Source organism: Crocuta crocuta, unplaced genomic scaffold (genome assembly GCF_008692635.1).
Source record: "Crocuta crocuta isolate KB4526 unplaced genomic scaffold, BGI_CrCroc_1.0 scaffold271, whole genome shotgun sequence".
Lineage (NCBI taxonomy): Eukaryota > Metazoa > Chordata > Mammalia > Carnivora > Hyaenidae > Crocuta > Crocuta crocuta.
Genome location: NW_027527824.1, coordinates 5,450,224 through 5,471,934, shown reverse-complemented (window position 1 = coordinate 5,471,934; position 21,711 = coordinate 5,450,224). Strand labels below are relative to the sequence as shown.

The 21,711-nt window shown below is 44.0% G+C and overlaps 2 protein-coding genes across 3 annotated transcripts in view; both read left to right on the top strand.

Moving 5' to 3' along the window:
* The first annotated feature begins 1,182 nt into the window (after positions 1 to 1,182).
* Positions 1,183 to 10,383, top strand: CD3G (CD3 gamma subunit of T-cell receptor complex). 2 transcript variants are annotated; one of them, XM_077777282.1, is made up of 7 exons: positions 1,183 to 1,363; positions 6,575 to 6,598; positions 7,091 to 7,318; positions 7,918 to 8,049; positions 8,913 to 8,956; positions 9,352 to 9,431; positions 10,083 to 10,383. In XM_077777282.1, exons 1-6 carry the CDS (start codon positions 1,309 to 1,311, stop codon positions 9,415 to 9,417), a joined length of 549 nt encoding a protein of 182 aa, XP_077633408.1. In that variant the 5' UTR covers positions 1,183 to 1,308; the 3' UTR covers positions 9,418 to 9,431; positions 10,083 to 10,383. The 2 variants fall into 2 exon arrangements, with proteins under 2 accessions (XP_077633408.1, XP_077633398.1); XM_077777272.1 differs by having other exon boundaries at positions 1,184 to 1,363; positions 9,352 to 9,435.
* Positions 10,384 to 12,769: 2,386 nt separating this feature from the next.
* The window catches only part of UBE4A (ubiquitination factor E4A), a 36,478-nt gene continuing 27,536 nt past the window's right edge, over positions 12,770 to 21,711 (top strand). Inside the window, exons 1-2 of the mRNA XM_077777258.1 lie at positions 12,770 to 12,856; positions 17,602 to 17,762. Of these exons, the coding sequence (XP_077633384.1) occupies positions 17,642 to 17,762 (121 nt within the window). The 5' untranslated portion in view covers positions 12,770 to 12,856; positions 17,602 to 17,641. The remainder of the gene's footprint in view (positions 12,857 to 17,601; positions 17,763 to 21,711) is intronic.

The window sequence follows — 21,711 nt, the reverse complement described above, 5'->3', positions numbered from 1 at the left end:
AAAACAATAATTGCGGAATTTCTGTTGACAATATAACTGCTTTCACTCACCACCTGAAAACTACGAGCTCTCAAAAGACTTGAGAGAAGCTGTGAGCCCCATCCCATAAGCCATACCAGAAGCTTCCTCCCATTGCTGGGCTTTCTTGGGACCTTGCCCAAGGTCCTTCTTGAGGAGCCTGGGATACCAGACTAAGTAGAATAGCTTCTTACCAGGAGTAAGGTTGGGCTTTGGAACCCCCCCCCCCACCGCCCCCAGCCAGACACTTGAATCCCAGTTCTAATACTCCCTACCCACTGGGCCTGCGCCAGTCATGGAATTTTTCAGAGTTTATTTCCCTCAGTATCACGATAATGATTTGGACAAAAACTTTGCATGGTGCCTGACACATAGTATTTGCTCAGTAAGAGGAAGTTATTAATAACAATATGATTGACTCAGGCAGAGCGAGCCTCCCCAGGACCCAGGTAGACTTTTCCCCCTGTGGCTTCTGGGGATCCAAACTCTCTACATTGCCGGAGTTGGACTATAATTTACCTGAGGGCAGAGATAGCATGAGTTTTGTTGTTACCTTCTGTACCTCCAACACCTGGCTTGTGGCCGGCATATAACGAGATCTCTGTACATGTTTGTGGACTCACAGACTGGACCAGCTGAGGGAGATGAACCCTGACATTCTGGAAACCCAGCTCAGGCTCTGGCCCTTGGAAACATATGGCCTGTCTTACTGCAATTATCCTTCCTACTCTCTTCCAGGCAGACACTTTTTGGGGGATGATCTTGTCTCAAAAGAGCAGTGAAAAGTTCCTGAGCAAGGGCCTGGACTGAGGTGGGTTCGCGTTCTGACCTGCAGCCCTGAGCACTCGAGCGTTCCCACCTAAATTCCTCAGCTGTAGCAACAGCAAAGAGGAATGAGCAACAACTGGCTGAGATCCTACCAACAGGTTGTGGCAGAGACGTTTACCTCTCTCACGAAGTAAGGGGCCCCGGCCAGCGCCTACCCAGAGCCCAAGGGATTTCCCTATGCAAGCTGTCCATGAGATGGGGATCCAGCACTCTCTTCCTCTCCCTCTTGCCACATCCCGCCCTCCACCCCTTAACAGAAAAGCAAGGTACATCTGCACCTGCGGCCCTGCTGAGGCCCCCCTTCTGCCCACATTTCAAGCAGAGGGTGGAGGCTCAGATTCATGCTGTCTCTCAGGGGCCCCAGCCTGAAGGATGCTGGGCGGAGCTAGACTAGCTGCTCAGCAGGCTAGCTGGCTTCTAGGAGTTGCTTAGTGCTTCTGCAGGGATAAGACAGAGACTGACATGGAGCAGGGGAAGCATCTGGCTGGCCTCATCCTGGCCCTCACTCTTCTTCAAGGTAAGGGGTTCTGGCAGCCTGGAAAAAGGCTCAGGGGAAGAGAATATTCGGATTTCTAGCCTCAAGCCCACCTGAGCTATCACATTAGAATTCTAAGAAGGAAGGGCAAAAATGAAGCCTCTTACTGTTGTTTACCAGAGAGAAGTGGCATCCCGTGGTAGATATGGAGTCTTGTCTCTTAAGAAATGAAAATAGGAGACTTTACAGGCTAGAGAGAGGACCCGGATGCCGCCATCTTAGGTTGAATGCAGCCCAAAAGGGCACAGGGCAGAAGCCCGAAAAGAAAAAGTATGTGTTCCTTAACTCAGAGCTGGAGTTAGGAACAGACAGACCAATAAGGCATTTGCTCACTTAGTTGGTCAGTTGGTCAACTGGTCAAGGATTTATGAGTGTGATCCTATTACATAACAGGCTAGAAGGAGGTAAGGATGAATAACAACCTCTTCCCCAGCGAGCTTATAGTCTAACTGGAGAGATAAACTTCAGGGTCACCAGATTGAATGTAAGGTGCAATATAAGGTGCCTCTATGAACATGCAGTTGGAAATAAACAACAGGAAGTAGATGAACTGTGTCAGTGCCTGGAATGAGGACTAGAGATGGTTCTCCACGTACTGGGGGCGGCTAAAACCACAAAGGTTGTTGAAGTCACACACAAGTACTATGTGAGATCCCCAAAAAAGAGGGGGTGAAGATGGAAATAAGAAGATATTAACTTTTAAAGGGTCATTAGAGAAACACGTCTCAAGAAGACATAAGAGATGATCAAAGAGCTAGAATAACCAGATGAGTGCAATACCATAGAAAACCAGGGAGTAATGAGCTTCCAGAAGGAAAGAATCACCAAGAGTATGAAATATTATAGAGAGGTCTTCTGACAAAATACATTTAAAAGTTTACATCTGTGGTATCTGGCAAAATAAGGAAGAACCATGCATGATTTATAACAGTTTCAGAGGGGCAGTATGAGTGGAAATTGGATAGAAAGATGTAGAAGAGGGGCACCTGAGTGGCTCAGTCAGTTGGGTGTCTGACTTCATCTCAGGTCATGATCTCATGATTCATGGGTTCAAGCCCTACATCGGGCTCTGTGCTGACAGCTAGCTCAGAGCCTGGAGCCTGTTTCAGATTCTGTATCTTTCTTTCTCTCTCTGACCCTCCTCTGCTCGCTCACTTGCTCTCTCTCTCTCTCTCTCTCTCAGAAATAAATAAAACATTTTTTTAAAAAAAGAAAGATGTAGGGGCGCCTGGGTGGCTCAGTCGGTTAAGCGTCCGACTTCAGCTCAGGTCATGATCTCGTGGTCCGTGGGTTCGAGCCCCATGTCGGGCTCTGTGCTGACAGCTCAGAGCCTGGAGCCTGCTTCAGATTCTGTGTCTCTCTCTTTCTCTCTGCCCTTCCCCTGCTCACGCTCTGTCTGTCTCAAAAATAAATAAACATTAAAAAAAAAGAAAGAAAGAAAGATGTAGAAGATAAAGGGCAAGTGATAAAGTGCACCAAGTACAGATTATTCCTTAAAGATGTTTGGATGAGAAGAGTTTAAGTGGTAAGTAGAAAAGGAAATAGGGTCTAAGATTAAATATTTTTGAGTGTGAGAGAAATTTGAGCACATTTCTAGGCTAAAGGAAAAGATAATAGAGCAAGATCCTGGAGTTGATGTTGGAAGGATGGAGTCAAGAGTGGGCTGAAGGACTCAGAGGAGAAGGCAACCTTACCCTCTGAAATGAGGAGGAAGGAAAAGAGCTTTGGCCATTGGTAGCCATGTAGATGGAAAGGAAGCCAGAGGTCATTACGGTATCTATGTTCTCAGTGAACGAAGTAGAAGGCAATGCCATCTCCTGAAACTGAGCTGGCTGATGGCTGAGTGGGGGACTTGAAGAAGACAGTGAGAGTTTAGAATGATTTCAGTGGAGAATGGAAGAAGAGCCAGCTAAAGATGACACAGGTTGAGGGGTAAGGCTGAAATCCTGTGTGAGGCAGCTGGATAATAGCAAAAAGAGCCCTGGGTTCAGCAACAGAAACGAGCTCTGGATCCAGCTCAGCCACCAGTGAGCAGTGTGAACTTGGACAATGCCTCCTTTCTGGGGCTCTGTTCTCTTACTAGTCAACCTAGGAAATGTGACTACGTGAGCTCTCAAACCCTAAAAAGGACTAAGACTCAGAGAAGCAAAATTAAAAGATGTCAGCAATCACTTGGATCCTCTCTCCTATAGAATCTGAGTTAGAATGAAGGACCTCTTTGTCCCTCCCATGGTGGCCAAGTGGTCAGGAAGAATGGCTAGCAAGAAATCTTCTTAATAGTTTGTCTTGCTTTCTATTTTTCTTTTTTTTTTTAATTCACTCATCCATCCATTCATGCACTCATTTAACAAATATCAAGCTCCTACCATGTTCCACATTCTGTACTAGGCACTAGTACTAATCGGTTCAGGGGCGCCTGGGTGGCTCAGTCAGTTAAGCGTTCAACTTCAGCTCAGGTCATGATCTCATGGTTCATGGGTTCGAGCTTTGTGTCGGGCTCTGTGCTGACAGCTAGATTAGAGCCTGGAGATTCTGTATCTCTCTTCAGATTCTGTATCTCTCTCTCTCTCTGTCTCTCTCTGACCCTCCCCTGCTCACACTGCCTCTCTCTCTCTCTCTCAGAAATAAATAAAACATTTAAAAAAATTTAAATAGTACTAATCAGTTCAGTCCTGCTAGAAGTTCTAAAACAGCTGACTTCTTCCAACTGTTTCCCATCATATTTTTTTCTCATCGTACTTGGATTCACACCATCTGTCCCCATCACACGCTCTACCTCTAGACACACAACCTCTCTGTCCTTTTCCAACATGTGTCTTTGCTCTGCTATTCTTTTCTCCAGAATTCTCCCCAGAATACTCTTCTCTGTCTAGTGAATTCCTAATCATTCTTCGAGGCCCAACCAAATGTCACCTTCTCTTCTAAGGTTTCCCTGTCCCTCACTCTTGGGCAAAATCAGTAGCTTCTACCCCCTTTCATATGCATTCCTATAAGTACTAAAGATGATTTATAAATTCTATTTTTTTAATGTTTTTTATTTACTTTTGAGAGTCAGAGAGAAATAGCGTGAACAGGGGAGGGTCAGAGAGAGAGGAAAACACAGAATCTGAAGACAGGCTCCAGGCTCTGAGCTAGCTGTCAGCATAGAGCCCAATGCGGGGCTCGAACCCACAAACCGCGAGATCATGACCTGAGCCGAAGTCGGACACTCAACCAACTGAACCACCCAGGCGCCCCTAAATTCTATTATATTAACTACATACATGTTTGTTTTTTCTACTTCATTGTAAACCTTTTGGAAGCAGCAAATTAGTTCTTGTATTGCCACTCTTTTTTTTCCACACTGATATGTCAGGTACATAACAGTGCTTAGTAAATGTTTGTATTAAATTCAGTTGAGTTGAATTCCAGTGCTAGTGCTCTGTAGTACATTTACCATACAACTCCTGAGTTTTGAGACAGATCTGAGGGCTATTGAATACCTACCTCCCTTATGACATCCAGGGTTTCTACAAAAAATGAATCACCAAGGCTAAGGATTCTAGAAATATGTACTTTAAAAAGTCTTTACTTAGTGTAGGAGCGGATGGGTGGCTCAGTCAGTTAAGCATCTGACTCTTGATTTTGGCTCAGATCATGATCTCACAGTTCATGGGACTGAACCCCAGGCTGGGCTCCATGCTATTAGTGCAGAGCTTGCTTGGGACTCTCTCTCTCCCTCTCTCTGCCCCTCCCCTGCTCAGTCTTTCTCACTCTCTCAAAATAAATAAATAAATAAGCTTTTTTTTTTTTTTTTTTTAAAGGTCTTGGGGCACCTGCGTGGCTCAGCCGGTTAAGTGTCCGACTTCGGCTCAGGTCATGATCTCACAGTTTGTGGGTTCGAGCCCCGTGTCAGGCTCTGTGCTGACGGCTAGCTCAGAGCCTGGAGCCTGTCTTCAGATTCTGTATCTCCCTCTCTCTGAGACTCCCCTGCTCACGCAGCCTCTCTCTCTCAGAAATAAAACATTTAGAAAAAAAAAGTTCTTTAGTTGGTGTAAGCCTACTTTTTGCCAGAACTTTAGCTGCTAAAAAAGCAGAACATTCCAGACTATACAGGCAATACTCTTATGTATATTGCAATACCGTTCTGCTGCTAACCATCCAGAGTTAATATCAGACCACTGGTTAAGGCACTGTCCCCAACAAGACTGCCCTCACTTTAAATTCCAGACACAAGTTCAGAGGTTCCCATACCATCTACAGTTCTGACAAACTCGGTACAAATCTGGAGGGTTTCCCAGATTTGATAATATGTTAGAACAACTCATGGAACTCAGGAAAGTGCCATATTTACTATTACAGTTTTATTATAAAAAAAATAAAATTGGGATTTTCCATGAAGAAGCACATAAAGTAAGGTCTGAGAGGGCCCCAAACACAGCACTTCTGTGCCTTCTCCCTGTGGAATCAGAATACATCACCCTCTTTGTACGCAAATGAGTTCACCAACAAGGAAGCTACACTGAGGTTTTGGGGGTTTTTTTCAATTTATTTATTTGCAACAGAGAGAGAGCGTGTGAGCATGGGAGAGGGGCAGAGGGAGAGAGAGAGAGTCTCGAGCAGGCTCTCTGCTCAGCACAGAGCCTACCTAACTTGAGGCTCAATCTCACTACCCTGGAATCATGACCCCACCCCAAATCAAGAGCTGGACGTTCAACTGAATGAGCCACCCAGGTACCTCTGCACTGAGTTTTTATTGGGATTTCGTGACACAGGTGTATAATTGATTGAATCATTGGCCATGTGATTGAACTCACTCTCCAGCCCCCTTTCCTTCCAGAGCTCAAAGTCCTAGATTACATGGCTCTTGACTAGCCTCATCCTGAGTCATCTCATTAGCATAAATTCATATACGGTCCAAAAGCCCACCAAGAATAACAGACAATCCTATCACTCATGAAATTCCAAGGCTTTAGAAACACCCTCCCAGGAATTCAGCACAAACACCAGACAAATTATTATACAGCACCCTGAATTCAATTTGGTGACTTAGGCTACAACTCGGTGAAGTAAGTATAAATATGTGTCCACTCTCATAGTTAAGATCTCTCTCTATCTTGGCCTCGAATGACCATGGAAATGCTACCTCAGGGCATCTGAACAACTCTAGCTCAGCTAATCCTCTCTCTCTCTCTCTCTCTTCTATCCCTACAGGTACCATGGCCCAGTCGAAACAAGGTAGGGTGTATGGCTTCTTTCTATCCTCAAACTCTGAGGAAATTCATGGAAGTATGGCTCCTAGCGTAGTGGTCCTACCGGAGTGAGTGACAGAAGGGATGGGATGATGAATAATAAATAGCAAATCTCCCGTGGTCAACCAGATGAGTAGCCAGTCATGACCATTCTGGGCAGTATTCCTGTAGCTAAGCGATTAATTCTCTAGTTCTTGGAGTAGAAACAGGACACTAGCAGCTAGGCACTATTCAAAGTGGGACCCATGAACCAACAGCATTAGTTGCCACCTGGGAGCATGTTAGAAATGCCACATTTCAACCCCTTCCCGGAACTACTAAATGGAACCTGAAATTCTAACTAGATCCCCATGTGGTCCATGTGCACAGTAAAGTTTGAGAAGCACTGCTGTAGTAATGGTCTTGTCCTGATCCCCCGGGGCAAGGAGAATTTCAGAGGAAAAAGATCCTTAACAGGCCATGGCTTTTCCCTTTTCAGAAATTCCTGTGGTAAGAGTAGATGGCAATCGAGAAGATGGTTCGGTAGTTCTGACTTGTGACTTAAAAGATGAAAATCTCAAATGGTTTAAAGATGGGCAGGAAATAAATCTCCACAAAAAGAATAAAAATATGCAGAACCTGGGAAGCAGTATCAAGGACCCTCAAGGGATATATTGGTGTCAAGGATCCAAGAACCATTCAAGACCACTCCAAGTATATTTCAGAAGTATGTAATCCCCTTCACTTTGTTTGTTGTGCAATTAATCAGTGCTTGCTGTTGTGGTGAGCTTCCTGCCCCAAGTGAGTATGGAAATAGACACTAAACAGCTCTCGTTCTCTTAATCTCAGCTTGCCTCTTTTTGAATATCACAAGATAGTTCCCCCAATCTTCTTGGAAAAGCATAACCGGTCCTATAAAGCCTGGATTGATTTTGGATGGGCCCCCACGGATTGGGGCAGTCAACTATTACTGCTATAAACTGAGTTGGTGTCGCTAGGGGAGACAGAGGAGATTACATGGTGAGCAGGAAAGAAATGTAGAAGGCAGTTGACCACGGAGAAGAGGATCTGATCTTCCTTCTATTTCATATAGTTCCTGGTGGTAAGACTACATGGGCTTCCCCAGGACACCTGGGGCACGGAAGGATATCAAGAAGTATTGTGTTGTTAAGTGAAGGGATCTTCCCAGGCAATTCCCTTACCGTACCATGCACAGAGGAGTCTGCTACCCTGAATATAGGCATTATCGCTTGTAGGCAAGAGAAAAAGATTCAGAAGAACCACTTTCACACCCTGAAGGAGGCTCGTCCTTCTCTTTCCCCACAGTGTGTCACAAGTGCATTGAACTAGACGCAGCCACTGTATCCGGCTTTGTCTTTGCTGAAATCATCAGCATTTTCCTCCTTGCTGTTGGGGTCTACTTCATTGCTGGACAGGATGGAGTTCGCCAGTCAAGAGGTAAAAAAGAATGTTCTTGAATGAGAGATGAGACCACCCAGGACCCTCAGGTTCTTTCCTACCAACATAGGCCCAATAGAAGAGGCAAGGTAGGCAGGCATTGAGGATGCACACAATTGCGTGAAAAGGACACTGTTGTTTTCACAGCATACATACCTGTCCCAGGATCCACCTCCCTCTGATTTTCCTCCGTGTTTTCAAAAACTCTTTATTGTAGGAAAACCTACATACTGAAAAATGCATGAATGACAAGCATACAGCTAAGTAAAGCAAACCCACTCATGAATCCAACACCCAGTTTAAGACAAAGACTATTACCGGGGCGCCTAGGTGGCTTAGTCGGTTAAGCATCCGACTTTCGCTTAGGTCATGATCTCGCGGTTCGTGGGTTCGAGCCCCACGTCGGGCTCTGTGCTGACTGCCAGCTCAGAGCCTGGAGTCTGTTTCAGTCTGTGACTCCCTCTCTCTCTGACCCTCCCCTGCTCACGCTGTCTCTCTCTCTCTCCTAGAAATAAATAAAACATTAAAAAAAATTAAAAAAAAAAAAAGACAAAGACTATTACCAAAACCCTGGAAGCCCCCTCCGTGGTCAATTCCAGCCTTTCCTTAGCCCTCAAAGTGGGCACCATCCTGACTTCTAACAACATTGATTAATTTTGCCTGGTTTTACTCCTTATGTCGGTGGACTTATACAGCAAGTACTCATGTGTGTTTCTTTTACCACAAAACATGCTTGTGAGATCTATCCGTGTTCTCGTATGTAGATGTACTTCACTAATTCTTACTGCCACCTAGTACTCTAGTGTGTGAACAGAACCCAATGTATTAGCCATTCTACCTTGCGTATTTTATTTTTTGTGCAGCTTCAGACAAGCAAACTCTGTTGTCCAATGACCAGCTCTACCAGGTAAGCGAAGGGGGAATGAAAGAGACATTGCTACAATTTGGGGTAAAATTTGGAGACGGGGGCAAGTTATCTGGAGGATACTATACAGATAAGGAACCGCTTAGGGCATGCCAGATGATTGCATAGTTACCCTTTGAGTACAATGGGCGAAAGAAAAAGAAGGGTTGAGAAAGACTGAGGTAGGATCTAGTGAGAAAAAGTTGAAGAACACAGAGAGGGACACACAAAGAAACTATATACAGAGCCTCCCTTCCCCCTTTTCCTCTCTCCACCCCCAGGACAGGGAAGCACCCAGTCCAAAGCCTTGTGCATGAAAAAGCATTCAATAAATACGCATCAAATTAATTCATAGAGGAGGAGGGAAAATGAGTTTATGACTATGCTGTCATTTTTAGCCCCTCAAGGATCGGGAAAATGACCATTACAGCCACCTTCAAGGAAAACAACTGAGGAAACCTTGAACTCAGGATTCGAAGTAGGTGTGTCCTTCTACACCAATTCTAAGAAATTATCTTTCCTTTACCGGCCCTTCCAACTGCTACCAAGTCTATCTCCTTTCCCCAAGCAGCTCTAAGCTTAGGGGCGAGCAGGTGACTGATAATTCTCTGTGGTGGGAGGATTGCTCTGTGCATCGTAAGGTTTTTAGTAATGCTGGCCTCTATCCACCAGATGCCAGTAGCACCCCCAGATGTTACAATATAAAATATCTCCAGATAGAGGTGCCTGGGTGGCTTAGTCGGATAAGCATCCAACTTTGGCTCAGGTCATGATCTCGCGGTTCGTGGGTTTGAGCCCCACGTCGGGCTCTGTGCTGACTGCTCAGAGCCTGGAGTCTACTTTGGATTCTGTGTCTCCCTCTCTTTCTGCCCCTACCTTGCTCTCTCTCTCTCTCAAAAATAAATAAACATTAAAATACTTAAAAGAAAAATATCTCTAGATATTTCAAGTGTCTCCTCCAGAGCAAAATCACTCTCTGTTAAGAGCCACTGAACTATATTAACTTTCAATCAATCAATCAATCAGAAGTTCTGAATCAATCAATCAGGAAAAGTTTCTATCAGGAAAACAAGACCCAAGCATTTTTCGGTTTTCTGAACCCACTCCAATTTTTCTTTTTTTGATCCAGGTGTCCTCCCTTCTGGATATGTCTCAGGAACAGAGCAATACGTTTTGGAGCACTCCTGACAGAGACTTTCACCCCTAAATCTAGATTCAAGTTTCCCAAAGGTGACAAATGGAGAAGAAAGGCAATCAGAACAAATTCGGATTTTTCTCAAAATAAAATCAAATTAAAGGACAATAAAAATAGGTACGGTGTTGCAGGAGCGCCACCTATTGGGGGGTTATTTTTCTGTAAAAGAAAATTGAAAAGATCAAATAACCCCCTCTATTTGAATATTATTTTTTAAAGTTTTAATTTTTGTTTACTTCTTGCACGTGTCATAATTTACTTGGTTTAAATATGCAATGAAAGGTCTCCCGCTGCCTCCATCCCCAGCCATTCAGCTGTCCTCTCTAGAGACAAAACAACATATTAGTTTCTTATGCATAAGAAAATAAGTCATCAAGGCATCACAGTAAGTCATCAAGTCTGCTGCTGCCTTGGACACCTATATCCGGCACAAGGTGGCTTCGCTCTTAAGCTGTTCCACCCTCTTGCGGGCTCGCTCAGTACTCTGTGCTGTTCACAGGGTCTCCACTTTCATCCTGAGGCCACAGGCAGCGAGGGCCCTGTGGAGTAGTCATTGGGGTCCATCAACTGTGCCTGAGATGGGTGCCCTGTCTTGCAGGGAGTTGCACCTGAAAGTATCGTCTGCAGTAGCAGAAGCAGCTGATACAGAAAAGGCCACTGCGGAGGCTCGGGGCAGAGGTCCCTCAAGGGCTGGACCCTGTTCCTGCAGTTCAAGCACTCTAGGTTGTTTCCTATTTAGAAAGGTCTTCCCCATTTTAAGATTATTCTTTTAAGAATGTTTTCCTATGAATTCCTCCAGCATTTTTATGGATTCATTTTATACATTTAAATCTTCGATCCATCTTAAATTCATTTTAAGGCAAAGGCCAAGTATTGACTTTTAAACTGTATAGCTATCCACTTATTTCAGAACTAGTCTTCCAAGTTTATTTATTTATTTTGAGAGAAACAGAGATAGCAGGAGAGGGGAAGGGGCAGAGAGAGAGGGAGGGAGAATCCCAGGCAGGCTCTTGATTGTCAGCACAGAGCCCAAGGAGGGTCTTGAACGCATGAACCGTGAGATCATGACCTGAGCCAAAACCAAGAATTGGATACTTAACCGATTGAGCCACCCAGGTGCCTCCAGAACTATTTTTTTGAATGATCCATCTTGTGCCTATTGATTTTAAGTGGTGTTACCACTCCACTTTCACCAGACAAGTACATTCACAGTGTTGTGCAGCCATCACCACTATCCATTTCAAGAACTTTTCATCATCTTAACCTCTGTACCCATTAAACAATAATACCCCATCCTTTCCTTCCCCCAGACCTTAATAATCTCTATTCTACTTTTCTATCTCTATGAATTTGCCTATTCTAGGTACCACATATAAATGGAATTACACAATACTTGCTCATTTGTGTCTGGCTTATTTCACATAACAGTGTTTTCAAGGCTTATCCATGTTACAGCATGTATTAGAATTTCAGACTTTTTTTTAAAGCTGAATAACAGTCAGTTGTATGTATACGCCACATTTTATTTATTCATTCATTTGTCCCTGGACATTTTGGGTTGTTTCCACCTTTTGGCTATTATGAGTAATTTTGCTATGAACACTGGTGTACATGTACCTGTTTGAGTCTCTGCCTTCAATTCTTTGCGGTTTATACCCAAGAAGTGGAATTGCTGCATCGTATGGTAATTCTATGTTTAACTATTTGAGGAACCACCAAATTTCCCTGAAGTGTTGCACTATTTTACATTCCTATCAGCAGTGCTCAAGGATTCCTAATTCTCCTCTACACCGAGTATTTTCCTTTTTTTTTGTTGTTTTTTTGGTAATAGGCATCTTCCTAATGTATATGAGGTGTTATTTCATTGCAGTTTCAATTTACATTATCCTAATTACTAACACTGAGGATCTTTTCTTGTGCTTATGGGCCATTTGTATACCTTCTTTGGAGAAATGTCTATTCAAGCAAGCCGATTGCCCATTTTTGAATCACATTGTGTGGGTTTTTTGTTGTTGAGTTGTGTAAGTTCTTTATATATTTTGGATATTAATCCTTTATCAGATATAGGATTTATAAATATTGTGTCTCATTCTATGAATTGTCCTTTCGCTTGCACTCTTGAAAAGTATGCTGCTTTCACAGCCTTTGCGTACCTCAGGGTAACCTTGTAGCATGCATACTGTCACTTTACAGTAAGAAAAATAAATCCAAAGCTACCAAATCTTAGCACAGTGCCTGACACCTAATAAGCGCTCAAAACTTTCTGCTATTGTTATTGTTATTGCTATTGTTGTTGCCTCATAATAATAATCTATGAAGAGTAACGGAAGCTGCTTCAAAAAGGCATGATACTGGTGGGAAAAATGGAAAGCAAAAGCCCACAGAGGTTGCCAGCAGCGCCAAAGATCACCAAACCGTGAGCGCGAGCGACACAGCAGACTCTAAAGCCCACCCTGTAGTTCACCAAGCTCCAGGCCNCAAGGCCACTTCCGCCCCGCCCACCAGGCTGGCGCATGCGCCGTTGAGCTGTTTGCGCGCCAGTTCCCCGCGCAGGGCGGCACACCCTGTTTCCGGCGCCCGGATGAGTTTCCGCAAGGCCCGGCGCCTGGTCATGATGTAAGCTCCGGTTGTCGTGCTGAGTCGGAAGTTGGAACCCTTCGTGCACTAAGACTCCTATCGTGTCGTCGCTGCTGGCCTTTCAGGCTCTGGTAAGAGAGGAAATAGCTTGAGGGGAGGGGATCGTTGAGTCTGCGATGGGATATTTTTCTCCTAGTTCAGTGCCGCTCCAGGCCTCTGCACTTTTGCCTTCAAATTCCTTTCACCTGTGCTTTCCTGACCCTTGACCCTCTCCTTCGTGAACTTCGACTCTGTTTGTTTTGGGACCCCTTTACAGTGCCCCCGGCTTTTGGCATCTGGCCCCCTCTTTGCCCTTCCCTTACAGGAAAAGGCCAGAATACTGGCCTTGCATTATCTTCGACTTCCCCTAGAATGAGCGCCGAGTGGGTGGGTCTCCCTCCTTGCTGCGAATCCCTTATGGAACCTGGAGGGATGAAGTGTCAAGCGTGTGACAACCAATAGCCAGTCACCAAAGAAGATACAGTTAAGCACGGGACCCAGTAATCAAACCAGCTGAATACATATGGCGAGATACTGACATTCCTTCAGCCAAGTGATCAGTTCACTACTTAGAACTCTCCTGGCGCTCTGCTTCGTGCTCCCTCAGTAATAGGGGTAGAAGACACTAATAAGAATGAGTAACCACAGCTCAGGAGCTTATAGTTGATGGGTCTTTTGTTTGAGATCAGTTTTTCACTCCCAGAACAAGGATACGTTTAGTCTCCCTGTTTAGCTCTCACATGGTGGGAGTCCTCCTGAGATAAAATGGGACCCAGGAAAGAATGCTGTGGGCTTTTTAACTTGATAAGATCCTTCTAGCTCGCTGATGTGTTTAGGATCTCTTGCCACGTTATCAGGACCTGAAAGGATTTGGGCGTGGAACATATAACAATGAAAACATTTTAATTTCTTTTTGGTTTAATGGATGTATTACTCACCAGGACAGAATGTGGTTTAGTAGAGCTTGATTTTGCCAGTCTAGTTTTACAAAGTATTCTACATATTTCTGTTTAAAAGCAGTACCAAGTCTGATGTTAAAACATTTGTGTGCTCACCTTTTTAAGAGCTGACATTGGTCCTTAGGGTTAGCAGTACTGTTCATAAACACAAGATTGAATCGGGGTGGAGAATGAGAGGATATTGCAGGACTGGAAGTAAATAGCTATTATAGATGTTGACCCTTGCAGGGAGTACATCTGAGTGAAATGTGTTTTTAAGTAGGACATAATTAAAAAGGAATCAAATCTGAGGCCCCTGGGTGGCTCAATCCGTTGAGCGTCCAAGTGCCACTCAGGTCATGATCTCAGTTCGTGGATTCAAGCCCCACATCAGGCTCTATACTGACAGCTCAGAGCCTGGAGACTGCTTTGGATTCTGTATCTCCCTCTCTCTGCCCCTCCCCTGCTTGCATTCTCTCTCTCTCTCAAAAATAGATTTAAAAAAAAAAGGAATCAAGTCCAAAAGCTCTTAAGGATTGGTGGTAGCATCACCAGCAGGATGGTGCTGTATCTCTGTATGGCGACTGAAAACAGAAGGTTATAAATAACCTGTGCCATTGAATATTAAAACAAAAAATCCGTGCCATTGAATCAGAGTTCTGTTTTATCAGACCTTTTGGAGTGGGTGATATCTAGGTTCTCTTACATTTGTGAGACCACTGATCATCTCTAAACTGACATCTCTACAAAGACTCCCATCAGGTGATCATTCCTCCTTTTTCCTGTGAAACTTTTCTGTAAGTGGTTACACGGTATTTGCGGTTGGACTATGAAAGTAGCTTGTGCACAGAGTTGAAGTTCACGTGAAAAAGATGAACTTAGGACAGGCAAAAGCCTCTTGGTGCTTCAGAAAGACACATGGCAGAGGTGACAAATGATTTATTCCCGTCTGTACTCTATACATGCCGAGATACCAAAGAACCACAAGTGTCTGGCCCAGAAGCTTGAGCTGCTGCCATGACGCAAGACACATGGCAACGCCCTTGTAGGGCGGTGGGTGCTGCTGTTGGTTACAAAGAAGTCAGGAGCAATTACACGTAAGGTTAAATCATTTAATAAACATGTATTGAGGACTTTGTGATGCTGATCTATAGTGCCAGGCACGGAAGAAGAACTAATCAGATATGAAATTGTGCTCAAATTGCTTCCTGTCTAGCAGTATAAAAGATTTGCATTAGAAATACAGTATAGAAAGGTATAAATCCTATTAATATAGATAAAATGTAATGGGAAGCTAGCTTCTTTTTACAGTATGACAGGGTAGTCTTGAGAAAGGAGGAAATGCTGCCATTTATTTTCATATACCCTGTTCATTTGTCTTGATAGTCTTAGGAGCCTATCTTTTCATACGCTTTGTGTTCTGGCTTTCAGCTTCCTTTCTACAAACATGGTGCAGGTGATGCATCATCTCCTTTGTATTAACCTAAACTCTTCTCAGTTGAGGGGGGGAGTTCTTTAATAAGTTTTTATTTTTAAGTAATCTCTGTACCCAACCTGGGGTTCAAACTTACAACCCTGAGATCAGGAGCTGCATTCTCTACTGACGGAGCCAGCCAGGCGCCCCTCAGTTGTGTTTTTAAAAACCCCTTCGAACTGGCTTACACAATATAGGGGAATCTATTGGCATGTGTGTATGTATACACACACACACACACACACACACACATATATATACATATGTGTATGGGGCTAAGGCTTTTCTAGATGATGGGAAGATCACAATTCCAGGATTATATCATAGGCCCTAACAATCCAAGCAGGAAAAAAGAGTTCCTTTTCCTGTAGATTTCAGGCAAAGGCCTAATGCTGGATGTTCAGTGATTCTGATAGGCCTTGTTAGGGTCTTGTACCCCTACCTCGGTCACTTTGGCCAGAGTGCATTGTACTCTTTTTGGCCAGGCCATATTCATACCCCCATTCCTAAAGCTAACGTGTGAGGCCATCTTCTGAACACACAGGCTGGGAAATGGGATGGGTCCCCAAAGGAAGAATGTGGGGTGTCATGTTGAAAAAAGAGGATGATGTTTTGAAGACAGAAAATAACAAGAGCTCATTACACGTTCTGCATTCCTCCGGACTTTAGGGTATCTTAGGATCGGGGGGAGGGTGGTGGTCAGCTAACAATAGACAATCATTAGTGTCTCAACCTGAATTAAGTGTAACAATTAAGCTTCTGCAGTCGTTAAATGAGGGGAAAGTTGTCTCAAGGATAGTTGTTAATTCCACCACTAAGTAGGCTATCTTTCTGTTTGGATTATTAAGCTTAACTGAACTATACATACTTAACTAAAATATAAAATACATAGAGCAACATCTAATAGTTCAGTTCCTGGAGCAGTAAAGCCCAGAACCATGCAGAGAGGAGACTAGACCGCGTCCCTAAGTCATAATTAGCCATTAGCTCTTAGTAGAAAACAGTGCAGAGGAGCGTGAAGCAGCTGGTGGAGATGCCTAAGGATTGTCAGGTGTTAAGGGTCTCTTCCACCTAATAACCAGGGTAACTTTTCTGACTCGCGTTGGCTTTTGTTAATATGATTCTGTAAGGAGTCTTACCTCAGTAGATTAAAGATAGGCCAATATTTTTTTCTCCTTCCTTCTTACCCGTCCCCACTCCTTTTGAGGCCTCTGTCCTTTTAGTAGTCAACATCCTTGAGGGCAGAATATTCATACCCTTTGGCTCTTCCCACCCTTTTAAGGGTTGTATTTCTCTGCCATGGCCTTAAAATGTAGAAATGGGAGATGGCCTTTCAGGATGCCCTACTCATCCCAGAGTGCCATGGAGTCCCTTTGGCGCTTGAATGAGGACATGTAATCCGAATGGTGCAATGCAGGCTCGAGTCAACTCCACTAAATACCTTCGAGGTATATATCTATTTCCCATTACCCATTGGGGACGTGTGGGTGCCTGCGGGAGTATAAAACATCAGATAGTGAAAGTTAATACAGAAATAAGCAAAGACCATTCAGGTTTTAGCAAAAGAAATATCAACTGTCGTAAGCCTAGGAGTAGAGATAAATTGCCTGATACATATTTAAAACCCACACCATGCTGCTGACCAGGTTCCTGTCCTGATTTGCCATTCCATCTCCACTGGAGGCCTGCAGTTAGTTTATTTGTAGCTGAGGAGTTCCCAGCTCTGGCTCTAAGTCCTAGAAGCCTGAGCGAGCACCGTTCTACGTTCATGGTGAATGAGAACTAGGTGGCTGGCCTGGAGATTTATGGGAAACATGTAGCTGCTGTCATATTATTTTTCACTCGGTGCCACATTACAGTGAGTAAATGGGTTCCCTCATTGACTTCTACTTAATTTATTTAAAGGTATGGCAAATAGAAACATGTCAACGGATAAATGTATTCCAGCTAAACATTTTTATTTTTAAAGCTTTCTGGTTTTAGGGACGCCTGGGTGGCTCAGTTAAGTGTCTGACTTCGCCTCAGGTCATGATCTTGCGGTTTGTGAGTTCGAACCCCGCATCCGGTTCTGTGCTGACAGCTCAGGGCATGGAGCCTGCTTCAGATTCTGTGTCTCCCTCTCTGCCTCTCCCCCGCTTACACTTGCGCATTCTCTCTCTCTCTCAAAAATAAATAAACATTAAGCAAAAAATTTTTTAAGCTTTCTAGTTTTAGCTGCTCCCGAAATCAGGCCAACTTGCCCACTTCGTGGCTTTGTAACCGTTTCGCCAAAAATGCCTTGAACCTTGGAGCAGGACTTGGAAAGTCTTACCCGAAGCCTCTTTAGACATAGTGTATTCGCGATGCAGGGAGAGAACCTAACTGTGGGCATGTTACGGGTCACGCCGCCTGCTCTTCTGGGTCTGATATCCTGTCCTCTCTGCAGCCCCTCCCCCAGGTCTGGATGGAGGACACTTTAAAGTGAAATGACAGACCAGGAGAATAACAACAACATCTCAAGTAACCCCTTTGCTGCTCTTTTTGGCTCCCTGGCCGATGCCAAGCAGTTTGCAGCAATCCAAAAAGAGCAGCTGCAGCAGCAGGCTGGTAAGTAGAGGGGCCAGTGGCAGCAGATGAGATGGCCCAGAGAGGGCTCTGCCCGAATGAAGTCGTCTTCGGGTCCGTGATTGCAATTGGAATGGAGGTTTGGGGCAGTCATTTGTTTGTTTGTTTGTTTGTTTAGGGCATAAACTGGGGCAGGGAGGGGGGTCTGGTTCATTTTTGTTGTCTTGTTTTGGAGTCCTCCCCTCCTTCTCCTCCCCCTGCATGAAGAGAGACCAGTTAACAAGCAGTTCCGTAGTAACAGACGCCAGTTATGATCCCAAAGCTGTCAAGTTGTTTATTTTAAAAATCACCTAGTAAAAGATATCTAAAGAAATCTTTAACATAGGAAGCTGAGGTTGTAGGCACAGGTGTGGAAAGCAGGTTATACGCAGCTATAGAGAGCAGATGTGTAAAAGGAAGAATATTCTAAAAGCCTTCTGGCTTTTTGGTAGACAATAAATGAAAAGCTTCCATTCGGTGTAGTGGCCACCTCCATAGTGTGTGGCTGTTAGAACAGACTTCTAAGAAAACCGTCATGTGAAAAAAAAAATCAGAATAAGATCTCACTAATCAGAAAAAGGGTGTTCCTCACCTAGGACCAAAATTAAGATCAAGGCTGGCTTCCTCCTATGAGAAGTCATATAGCCTAGAAGAATTGGGATGATGGTTCTCAAAATTAGTCTTCTGAGGATATTCGCAATCTTTCAAGCCAGAAATTGCTCTCCTTCTCTCTCCAAAAAGAATAATAGTGGTGTTTGGAAAGGAGAAATGTTTGTATTTTCCCTTTATTTCAAAAGCGTTCATATGCTTAGCTGACTTGTGGCCCTGCTCTCCGATCAGGACTGAATAAAAAGGAGGTAAAGGTAGGACAGATGAGCAGTAGACAGGGTGATGGATGAAGCCAGGGGGAGGGCTATGTAACACTGACTTTCTAACATGATACAAAGAGGCAGCTCTGGGTCTCTGAAATCTCTTGCAGATGCTAAGGTACAGGATGAGAAAGCTTGAATTAGACTGCAGGAGAAAAAGGAGAGAGGGAATAGGAAAAATTAAGGAAAGGGGAAAATGGGATTCATGAGTGTGGTTGAGGGAAATTCTGCGACATAGGTTCTTAGCTTCTGTCACTCTTGGGGTTCAGAGGAGAACTTAACCGTGTAGAAGAGAGTGACGGAATGCCTGTCCTGGCCAGCGGCACACATCCGAACTGGCTGGAGTTGGGAGTGTTGCAGGCACCAGCAGTGGGGGCACATCAAGCACATGTCCTTCTGGTACTGTTTTGTTTACACTGAGTTTACCGCCAGGTCTAACCTGTTTTCCGCCAACACCTAGTGTCGTGCCAGACCTTTGGCCTCCTACGTTGAGCCTCACCACGTTGGCGAAACTCACCACCCTGAAGCAACTCTTAAATTCTGAGAATTTTGCCTAGACTTTCAGGATAATCGCTGTGTCGGCAGAGAAAAACATGCAGACTCGTGTGGCTTTTATTTTATTTATGTTATTTTATTTTGGTGTGGCTTTTAGTGAGCAACACCATACTGCTTCTCCTTCAGCAGGAGTTCCTTTCCGAGGGCCACTCATTGAGGCCGCTTGAGAAAAATGTAGAGATCCAATCAATAAGAATATAGTAACAAGGGGCACCTGGGTGGCTCAGTCCGCCAAGCGTCTGACTTCGGCTCAGGTCATGATCTCATGGTTCGTGGGTTCGAGCCCCGCGTCGGGCTCTGTGCTGACAGCTCAGAGCCTGGAGCCTGCTTCAGATTCTGTGTCTCCCTCTCTCTTTGACCCTCCCCTGCTTACGCTGCCTCTCTCTCTCTCTCTCTCAGAAAGAAATAAAAAACATTAAAAAACATTTTTTTTTAAAGAATATAGTAATAAATCAGAGGGGAGATAAAAAAAATTGATCAAGCAATTTATATACAATAATTAAATGATTTTAAAAATCCAGTCTTGGGACACCTGGGTGGCTCATTTGGTTAAGTGTCCAATTCCTGGTTTCGGCTCAGGTCACGAGCTCACGGTTTGTGAGTTCAAGCCACAAGTTGGGCTCCAAGCTGAAAGCACAGAGCCTGCTTGGGATTCTCTGTCCCTCCCCTGCTTGCGTGCTCGCGCGCGCGCTCTCTCTCTCTCTCTCTCCCCCCACTTCTCTCTCAAATAAGTAAATAAACAATCCAGTCTCGCTAATAATTAGAGCACTACCCAGTAAAACAACGATTAGGTTAGGGGCACCTGAGTGGCTCAGTCGGTTGAGCATCCGAACTCTTGATTTCAGCTCAGGTCATGGTCTTACTGGTTCTTGAGTTCGAGCTCCATGTCAGGCTCTGCACTGACAGCACAGAGCCTTCTTGGGATTCTGTCTTCCTCTCTGCCCTTCTGCTCTCTCACTCTCGCTCCCTTTCTCTCTCTAAAATGAACAAACTTAAAAAAAATAATTAGGTTTTTACCTATGAAATTTGTGAAGATTTTTTGTTTTATTTTTTAATGTTTATCTTTCAGAGATAGCAGGAGAGGGGCGGCAGGGGGAAGAAACAGGATCTGAAGCAGGCTCTGTGCTGACAGCAGCAAGCCCCATGAAGGGCTTGAATTCATGAACCATGAGACCATGACCTGAGCCAGAGTCAGACACTCAACCGACTGAGCCACCCAGGCGCCCCTGAAATTTGTGATGGGCTTGTAAATGAGAGCAATCTTTCTGAGAATGATTTGGTAGTATATGTTAACTTTTAAGTGTGCAAGCTCTTTAACTCAGCAATTCTGCTTCTACAAATTTACCTTACAGAAATACTCAGACAGGTGTACAAAAAGAGTACTATTCGGTGCAGTAGTGTTTGAAATCATGAAAAATTGGAAACAGCCCAAATGTTCATCAATTGAGAAGTAGCTACACAATCAGAGTGTGTGCATACAGTGCAATACAGTGAGCTATTGCAAAGAATGAGGTAGGCCTATAAATGACCTTAACGGAGAAAGGTGTTGGTGCTGATTAAGTTTAAAAAGCAAGCTGAAAAGCGGTATATATAGTATGATCCCCTCCCCCCAACTTTTTTTAACTGAAAATCCCAGCCATAAACATTAGCATCAGAATAGGGGAAAATATCTGGAAAGCTTTGCTGTTAATGAATTATTAAACCATACGTGTTCTTAAAATCAGGAAAAAGCATATATGTAAAATAATCAAAGGCATGTTGATCTGTTAGGTAATTCTTTGTTCACTAGGATTCTGTAGCATAGTGTTGCTACTTTTGCTAATAGGGAGTGCGGTCAGTTATGAATAGAAAGAATAAAACTTATGTGTAAAATGTGGCAGGATTTCAGCCAGGGATTTCAGAATCCTATACTTAAAATGTTGCCTGACGTAAGTCAGTAGCCAAAAAACAGAGATAATCCAACTAAAAAATGGGCAGAAGGCCTGTACCGACATTTTTCCGAAGAAGACATACAGATGACAGACCGGTACATGAAAAGGTGGTCAGCATCCCTCATCGTCAAAGAAATGCATATCAAAACCACAGTGAGAGATCACTTCACACCTGTTAGAATGGCTCTAATCAAAAAAAGATGAGAAATAACAAGTGTTGGTGAGGATGTGGAGCAAGGGGAACCCTCACGCACTGTTGATGGGAATGTAAATTGGTGCAGCCACTGTGGAAGACAGCATAGAGCTTCCTCAAAAAATTAAAAATAGAACTACCATACGATCCAGCAACTTCCCTTCTGGAGATTTCTCCAAAGGAAATGAAAACACTAACTTAAAGAGATCAACATACACCCCCATGTTCATTGCAGCATTGCTTACAATGGGCAAGACATGGAAACAATCCACTGATGAATGTGTGGATACAGAAAATATGATACACACACATTTGTTGCCATTTGCAACAACATGGATGGACCTTGAGGGCGTTGTGTGAGGGGATATAAGTCAGACAGTAAAAGACAAATACAAACAGATGTC